At 36.5% G+C, this 9223-nt stretch overlaps 1 protein-coding gene across 1 annotated transcript; it reads left to right on the top strand.

Annotated features, from left to right (window-relative positions):
* The first annotated feature begins 4869 nt into the window (after positions 1-4869).
* LOC113307576 (protein KOKOPELLI-like) lies at positions 4870-8196 on the top strand. Its single transcript, XM_026556019.1, has 6 exons — positions 4870-5175; positions 5378-5452; positions 5564-6889; positions 7295-7417; positions 7560-7658; positions 7926-8196. Exons 3-4 carry the CDS (start codon positions 5892-5894, stop codon positions 7338-7340), a joined length of 1044 nt encoding a protein of 347 aa, XP_026411804.1. The 5' UTR covers positions 4870-5175; positions 5378-5452; positions 5564-5891; the 3' UTR covers positions 7341-7417; positions 7560-7658; positions 7926-8196.
* The last annotated feature ends 1027 nt before the right edge of the window (positions 8197-9223 follow it).

Below are 9223 nucleotides of genomic sequence, written 5' to 3'. Positions count from 1 at the left end.
TTCGTATTGGGTTATAGTCTTGAAGCGTAACCTATGTACGGTTCGTTTCTCCGCTTTCGTTACCAACCGTAACTCTATATATGTTGTCATTTTATTGCCTCGTTTATACTAATGTGGGTATATTTTTGTACAGGTCGTGGATGTACCTCCCCTAATGGAAGAACAACCTTTAGAAAATGAAGTTCTCTCTGAAGATTCTAGCTTTCACTATTTAACCGAGGAGACATGGGAGGAGAAAGATGATGCAAAGCAGTAGGCTAGAGAACGAGGCAAGTTGATTATGTGTATCATAGTTTGTAATGGTTTCACTAATGACAACAGCTTTCAAATGGTTTGCGAGTGTAGTGGACAACATAAAAGTCACGCAAAAAAAGGTACCGTGCATGAAGCAAAGACAAAGAGGAAGAATACTACTTTCACTAAGAAGACATGATGCCCCTTCAAGCTTCAATTTAGAAGGAATGCGGCAAAAATGTGGTTTTTGGAGAGAGTTGTATGCGGTAGTCATAACCACCTTATACTGGAGAGTTTGCTAACATACCCTTATGTTGGACGCTTTACTGAAGACGAAGAGATGATCGTAGAGTCAATGACCCAAAGTCGTATGAAGCCCATTGATATCCTCGCCCACTTAAAACAAAGAAACCCACAAAATGCTTCTACTTTGGCTAATATCTACAACGCATGAAAAAAATTGAAGAATAAGAAACGGGAACAAAGGAACGAAATGCAACAATTAAGGCATTTGTGGGAGAAGCATAATTACTCGGTTTTCCACGATGAAGATGAAAAAGGACAAATAAAACATCCTTTATTGGCTCATCCTGAGTTTGTAAAGTTGGCATGGTACTCTAATCAAGTGCTTCTAATGGATTGTACATACAAAACTAATAAGTTTGAGATGTCGTTGTTGAACATTGTCGTGCAAACTTCTACCAATGCTCCTTTTAGTGTTGGTTTTTTCTTCTTGAAAAATGAGCTCGAAGAGAGCTATGTGTGGGCACTAAGACAAGTGAAGTTATTCTACGTAGAGGGATATACTCCAAAGGTGATTATTACTGATAAGGAACAAGATTTGTTGAATGCAATAAGCTCATAACCTTCTTTGCACGTTCCACTTGTGGAATATATTGAAACAAAGTGCTGTGCATTGCCCGTCCAACCAAAAAAAGCGAAATGGAGAGAATAAAGAAACTACTGTTTGATCAACAAAAGGAAGCCAAAGAGAAATTTAAGAAGGATGACAAGTTGGCGGAACTAAAATGGGATAGTTTCAAATCGGAGTGGGGAGCCTTGATACATTCTATCACCGTGGATGAATATGAGGATAGAGCTCCTATGTTAGTGGCTCATTGGAAAAGAAGTTATCCAAGTGTTGTGAAGTATTTGTTGGATAATTGGTTGGATCCTCACAAAGAAAAGTTTGTAGCGGCGTTCACTAACGAATATAAGCACTTTGACAACCAAGCTACAAGTACGGCGGAGTCATCTCACAACCGGTTGAAGAAGAAACTTCATGGTTCTAATGGTAGGTTAGTTACGGTATTCGAAGCCATGGATGCGTATTTCCGTCGTGATCACGATAGAGTTACGGAGTCTTTTGGAAAAAGTCGAAGTAAAAAACACACCAAATGGTTAGACAATTCGTGCCTAAGGGGAATTACATCTAAAGTTTCGCACCGCGCAATTGATAAGATAATGTATGAAGTACAACATTTTGAATTGGGGGATTATGAAGAAGATTGTGTTTGTCCAAACATGACAAGTTTGGGACTCCCATGTCGGCATGTTATAGCCACATACCAAGAAAAATGATCTTGATTCAAGATGTTGATTCCTTTTGGAAACAAATATCATTCCATGAAACAATAGTTGATCAAGATTTTGGAGGAACGTTTGCCGATACCGAGATCGAAAAAGCGCTAGCCGAGACATATGCTACACTAAGTCGGGGTCAAAGGAAAATATGGTTGAGTAACTTGAGTAATTTCGTATATCCATAAACTAGGTATGATATCAAGGAACCACCAAAGAGGAAGAGAAAGGGGAGGCCTCTTATGAAAAAAAGAGGAACACGGGAAATAAAAAAAGCAAGGGAATTGGCGGAAGAATCAAAGAAAAGAGATCCTTCGGGTTATGAATGGTTGAGAAAGGAATATGAAGTGGAGGATGAGATGGAAGAGGATGTTCAAGGTAGAAACAAACGAAAAAGAGGTCAAACCGTAACTAAACTGTTGAATTGTAAATCTTTATTTGAAACTAAAGTCTTGAGACACAAGATGATTTACGGTTGATAAGGTTGTTAAAAATACAAACCGTAACTCAATTACGGTTGATAAGAGTGATACAAATACAAACCGTAAAACAAATTGGAGACATGCAGGAAGAATTACGGTTCGTAATTATGGTATAGACATCAACTGTAAGTTAATCTACGGTTGCAAAAAAAAAAACACGTAACTGAACAAAATTGTCAGATCTAAGAACATACTTTTGGTAATTGAACTATTACCAACGGTAACAACATCAAAATCTCTAGTTGATGTTTGTAATTAAGTTAAAAGCAACCTTAACTCACATTAACCCAGAATTTTGAATTTTAATTTTCATCTAAAATCATAATTATTGATACAAATTTAACTTAAATTGAACAAAATAAACTAAATCCTAACTGGCTTTTTCAAAACATACCTCATATAAGTCATTCCATTTGATTTTGACGGTTGAGGGGTTTGAAATTGTCGTTCTTGACCTATTGGAGGATGTGGTTGATTAGAATGACTACAATCTTCGTCAACTTTCTTCTTCTTCGGCATCTCTAATGTAAAATGATTATTAATTTTTCGAATCGCCGATTAACCAAAGACAATGAAATTTTCAGTTTTAATGGAGGTTACGGTTGATGGGAGGAGGAGAAGAGAAGATGAAGAAACTGATTTAGTTTTCTTCTGATTCATTAGGTTTAAAAATATGGGAGGACAATTTAGTCTTTTTAACTAAAAAAGGAAGGGTAAATTAGTCCATTTAAAGCTAAAAGGGTAATCTAGTCAATTTACAGTACCAATTTGACACCCCCTAACCAACTAGAGGGACACTGTTATCATAGTTCCGCCCCTCTTGAAAAAAAAGTTTGTTAAATAGGAGAGGAGACTTTTGAACATAATTTTGTAAAGGAATATTTTGACTTTGGGTCCCAGCTTTGTGACCAGAGTTGTATTTGGGTCCTAGAAAATTCAATATTAGAGTTTGGGTCCCAGTACCGTTGTTGACCGTCTTAACAGTTATAATTTTTATTTTTTAATTAATTTGTATTAAGTTGACGCCGTCAGTTATATTTTTTTAATTTAAATTATTTTCAATAAATCTTTGAAAAATCACGAACAAAAAACTTAGAAATTGAGATTTTGATTGAGCGAATTCAATCTTTAGAAAAAAAATCCTAAACTGGTACAAAACTTTACCATCAATTAAGAGATAAAGAAGGCCTAAATCACCAGCAAAATCAAATCTATAACCATCACCGATAGGTTTTAAGAATTGAAGAACCAGCAATTAAATAAAGGACATCACAAATGGTTGAATCACCAGGAAGTTGATTAAGTTTTTATTCAGCTCAAAATCACTTTAGTAGTGAACGTAACACAAAATTACATAAGCAGTGAATCTATAAACATATTTATAGCCAAAAAGAAATCTCATAGCCCAAACATTAAATCCCGAATTCAAACAAAAGTTCACCTCTATCAACAAAACCCAATTCAAAACACATCAATTTTCTTCTAAAATCGAAATCCAAACCGAAAGTTATAAATGTTGGAATATTTTCAACGCCGCTAACCAAAGGGGGGTCCTGGGGGGTTTTATTTGGCCGATAAAAGCCTGTTCGAAAATTTCGAATCCAAAAGACACCATTGATGTCTGTTGATGAAGGAACCTGACGTTTCGTGAATAGAAACCTGTTGGCGAATAAAAAACCTATTCCCAACGGGTGCAAAACCCTTTATAAATAGCTTCTCCCAGTTTCGTTTAAAATATAAGAAAAATCAATCTGTTTTCTCTGTTTCAAAAAGCATCATCAGAAATCAGAAATCTCTTTGTGTGTTCTTGATTGAATCAAGGGGTACAAACCTTGAATTCAATTTTTCGTTGCAGGGCTTTCATTGTATCCTGAAGGCAATATTTCGCATACCTGTTGTAATCGCCAATTGTTATTGGGAGGGTAGAAATATTTGTCTAAAAGAAATTTATACAAGCCTTGAAAATTTTGGAGTGCAACACTTTCTTCTCTGATTCATTCATCCTTTGTGAAACCCATTTTTTTTCCAACAATAAAAGCCTCGATTGAAACATAATGAAAGCCCCTTCAATCCATAGACAGTATCATCCAGAAATCTGCTTCATACTTTACAAACATTCACCCTATCCTATTGACAGAGCTAATAATGATCACACAGTGGCGTGGTGTTGATGAGTCACTAATTAATTAAGATGAGAACTTTCTTTTTATCAATAAGATCAGAACTTAAAAGAGGCAAAAAAACAGAAATGTAACATGCAATCGACTTCTCTCTCTCTTCTCTCTTTTAGAGCAAAGTTATTTAGTTAACGGAGATATTGGTACAGTTGGTAAATAAATGTAAAACATAATCCCAGTTGGTCATTTCCTTTTTTTAACCTATTTTTCTAACTGTCAACACGATATACCACGGTCCTGAGACCCAAACTCTAATATCAAACTTTCTAGAATACAAAAACAACTCTGATCACAAAATCGGGACCCAAAATCAAAATATCCGTTTTGTAAATAGTTGTCCTTGTAGAAAGTAGCGTCTTTTCAAACAATGTGATGCTTCAAAACATTGTGATGATAACACAATGTTTCAATCAACATTGAATCATTGTGATGATTCAAACTTGCTCTTCAAAGAAATACCCTACCATCCTTGCTCATAACCTACCCATTTCATTTTGTAGTTGTCCCGCTCTGTTAACAGTAACTACTCTCCGCATGATTTATTTTCGTTCGCAGTAGGCGCACGCTCTCTCAGCGATATTTTTAAAATCTAAGAAAGAAGAAAAATGGATTCCGAAAATAAGATTGCAGAAACCATGCGCTCCATTGAAAATATGTGGCGACTCTTCTATGAAGACCAAAACTCAAGAAATTCTCCAACAGTAAGTAAAGAATCCCTAAATATTTCTTAATCCTACTCTTCTGGTTTCAACCTATTTTCTGAAATCAAAATGTTCACTCCATCAGAACCCTATTTCGATTCTAAGTTTTCTTGTTCTAATTCTTCTTGAACTATTCTGATTGCAAGCAATTTGATTTTATTCCTCTGAAACCCTTTTTTTTTTCTTTCTGTTTGTTTTCCAGTTAGATGAGGATATACTTGGGTTTAAAAGGGTGATAACCAATATCGCCGAGCATGCTGTTCAGTCCCAACTAAAGGTATACATTCAATATTTCACCCAACTCATGATCAAATATCTTAATTTCTTATCTAATTGGTTTAAAGGGTTTGAATTTTACTAATTTTTTTTTCTTCCGGTGATCAAACAGACGTTTGAGGAGAAATATTTTAAAACTCCTCCTAAAATGTGTCCGAATTGTGGCAAAATGAAGAAAGCTGGAAGGAAGATGGGCAGCACGAAGGTTTGCATATTTTGTGAAGCATCCTCAACAACCTTCAGTTCGATTGGTTTCTGACTCTGTCAAGGATGGCCATTCCGGCAATCAACAGAAGAGTGCAGCCACTGTTCCAAGATTTCAATCTGGTCAGGAAACAGTGTATGCACTTAAAAGACAATCAAAGTGGGAGGATATTCCATATGTACGGGAGCAAAGATTGAGTCCAAGAATTACAAAGAAAAATGAGACTCGGCAGAGAATGTCTTCCCCAAAGAAGAAGAAAGTTGGTCCATCTCGACAGAGATACAGTAATTCTTCATACGATGTCATACTGGCTCCAACATTGATGCGATTCGAGCCAGATATAGTAGAATCATATTCAGATTCCTCGAGTTGCTCTGAAAGTAGAAGCCGATCAAGGTCTATTTCACCTGCGAGGTTTGCAACTTCCTCAACTGGTTCAAATTCTCCTAATAGATATCAAAGAACATTGTCGTGGGAGTCAACATATTCTATATATTCTGCTTCATCATCTGGTTCCGTTGCTCCAAATACAAGCTACAACGAGTATTCTAGTGGCAACAGGAGGGAATCGCATCCACGAGGCAGAACGCGGGATCACCGTCGCCGTTCGCCAGATTATTCATGTAGTTCCAGTAGGTGCACTTCACGTAGTAGATCACCAGATGAGGTCTACTCACATAGGAGGAATCGTGGTTCCAACGTTCATCCATCAAATCATTCCACTGACAAGGTGGGATGGTTTAGACGAATAAGGAACAAGCTTGGGTTCCATCATCAGGATGACCACCACCATCACCCCAGACGTCATAATACTGGTGTTAAATCATCCAAGGAGGATGAAACTGTCCACACTCATAATCGTTCCGTTGCAAATCCTGTAAGTAACGGTAAACTCCATCGCCGAAGCAATGACCAGATGGTGAGAAAGAACAACAGAAGAACACAGGTCAAGAACGAGCCCAAACAACATGGACATGTCAGAAAGTTCTTTGGAGGTGTAGTTGGTCACTTCCTGGGCTCGAATAAATCTAAGCCGTCAACAGCTGGTAAAAGACGGTTAGAAAGAACAGTAACAGGTAAGGGAAATGTTGTTCGCAAGAAACTGCATTGGTGGCAGAAAATTCATAGACGAGGGTCGTCTAATGTTGGAAAATCACGCGCCAAACTTGGAATGAAGACCAAGTATCCCAAGTCCAAGGGATATAAACATAATACTAAGATGAAGAAACTACTGTAAGTACACAGGAAATGGTGCAACAGCACCTGTATTAAACCTGGGTTCTGTATTTGAATGTTCAAATTTAGTGTTTGTATTAGAGATTTTATGTAAATACATCATTTGTGGTTAGTATTTGGTACATTTTGAGTATATCTGATTCTTAACTGATATTTTATTTTTTTGGTACTAGTCAACTCATGGAAGAACCATGTAACTGCTGGTTAGGATTGATAAGAACTTATCTGCATCACTTTCTAACATCATTCATCTTAAATGTCATCTATTGCTTGATGAGAAGTTCATCCTACTGCAGAAGCATCATGACTTTGTTTCTGTTATATGTGACTTCTTGCAGGTTTAAGTTTCAGCCTGGGTGTCTTTAATGAGTTTATGTATTTACTTGATGTTTTGTTAAACAGAGGAGTAAACCTGGATCCTTTAAGCAAGTGGTCAATGCCTCAATGATAATAAAGGGAATCTTTGCTGATTCTTCATTTTGTTTTCATCAAGAACTTGGGGTCATCTTATGTAATCATTAACAGGTTGGACTGGTCGTATATGATTCTCAAGTTCCCATCCGCGCTACTTCTCTTTTCTCATTGCAACTAGACAATAACAGTGTTTCAACATTGTTTGGCTGTAGCTTTTGGATGCTTATAATTTTTACATTTCATTTGTATGCAGCTGCAAAGTGCAAGCTCCTTTTTACCATATATGGCCCTTGCTCCTCAAGAAAATCAAAGGGTGGTAGATATGGCGTGAGTACCACAACATTTTCCATCGGTACTTTCTCAATTTCATTTTCATACTGATTCACTATTGACTAAAACTAAACGGAATGTAGTGCAATTGAGCATACTTCTGAAGTTTGGACTTCAAATGCGTTTGATATTCCTTTAGTTTATAATAATTTGTTGATTCAAATTTCCAATGTTTAGTTCTGTAGAAAAAGGTAGTCTTCTTGGACTCTTCATGTTTCCTAGAACTTTTTGTATCATGTAGATCACATGCTGTTCAACCACCATATCTTTGTTTTTTCTTCTCTTTCAGGAATGCACCTGGTGGTAGAACAACCTATATTGCAGCGCTTATGAAGAACAGTGGTATGCTATGAAGCACGGATACTTCAAAATTGTTGACGTATCCGTATCGGCGTCGTATCAGTATCGGATATATGGGGATACGTGTCAGATACTTCATTTAAAGTATTGAATTTTTTTAATTATAAAAAGGGTAGTGGATACTTTAGGATACATCTGGGATACTCTAAGAGGGGATACTTTCTATAATTTTAGCATATATTTTCGTATACAAAATCGATATATTTATAATTTAATACATAAAATCTAAATATTTAGAGATATTTGTACTCATGAATTATTTTATGGTGCTTAATTTCCAGTGTTTTTGGGGTCATTTACACATATGTCCCATTTTCTTAAGTTGTTTACAAAATAATCCCGTTTTTTTTAAAACTTACAAAGTAGTCCCGTTACAAAGATTTCCATCCAGTTACAAGTTAACTGGTGTTAACTGACATGTGGCAGATTTAGGGTGACCTGAGATGTCCAATATACCCTTCAGTTAAACTTGTTTCCTCGTTTCTTCAGGAGGATCTCATCGACAAACTTTGTCTTCTTCACCTGTTAGAAGCCAGACAGAAAAACCATAAAATCGTAAAAATAGAGCAAGGCAAGCTAACGACACTAACACTACCATTTATTGATAACGTTGAATCAAAGATCCAATACACAAAACATCCAAAAACAATATCTCTGGGAGATAGCTAATATCCAAACAAAGTAAAAGCTAAACTAAAACATAACCAAATAAACAGAGCAAATGCAGGAAGTTTTATAGGTCTCACTTGAAAGCAAACAAAAGACATCCTAACCAAAAATAGTTTCAAGTAAATCTTCAGAGAATACTACTGCTGAGTCGTAGCTTTTCTTGGCTTCTTCGTTGCAGGCATAGAACCACCAGCACTTCCAGCTTGTGATGATGATTGGGATTGAAACGCCAGTCCACCTTCTTCAGATGTAGACCTCTTTCTCTTAGGATTAGAGCCAATTGCACCACCAGGACAAGTTGTCTTGTTGTGACTAGGAAGCTTGCATTTGCTGCAGCACCTGACTTTCTTCTCGGATAGGGTCTCATGATAGGCCTTCCTTCTGTTCTTCCTAGGCCTGCCTGGTTTCCTAATGAGCAATGGAGGAACAATAGTTGTTCTTGGCTGTATAAGAGAAGAACATAGGAAGTTAATATTGCATAAAGAGATCAACAAACTAGTAAGTAATAGGTGTACAATAATCTTCCCAAGTAATAGACATAGCAAAAAAAGCAAAGAA

This window comes from Papaver somniferum, chromosome 9 (genome assembly GCF_003573695.1).
Source record: "Papaver somniferum cultivar HN1 chromosome 9, ASM357369v1, whole genome shotgun sequence".
In the NCBI taxonomy this organism is placed as follows: Eukaryota; Viridiplantae; Streptophyta; class Magnoliopsida; order Ranunculales; family Papaveraceae; genus Papaver; species Papaver somniferum.
Note: the sequence above shows the minus strand (reverse complement) of the source record. Positions and strands in the feature narration are given on the sequence as shown.

Bases quoted from the DNA above. Each gene is read 5' to 3' on its own strand.
- LOC113307576 (XM_026556019.1), top strand. From the start codon at position 5,892: ATGTCTTCCCCAAAGAAGAAGAAAGTTGGTCCATCTCGACAGAGATAC. The intron at 6,890-7,294 runs GTAAGTACACAG...TTTGTTAAACAG, and splicing joins ACTAAGATGAAGAAACTACT to AGGAGTAAACCTGGATCCTT.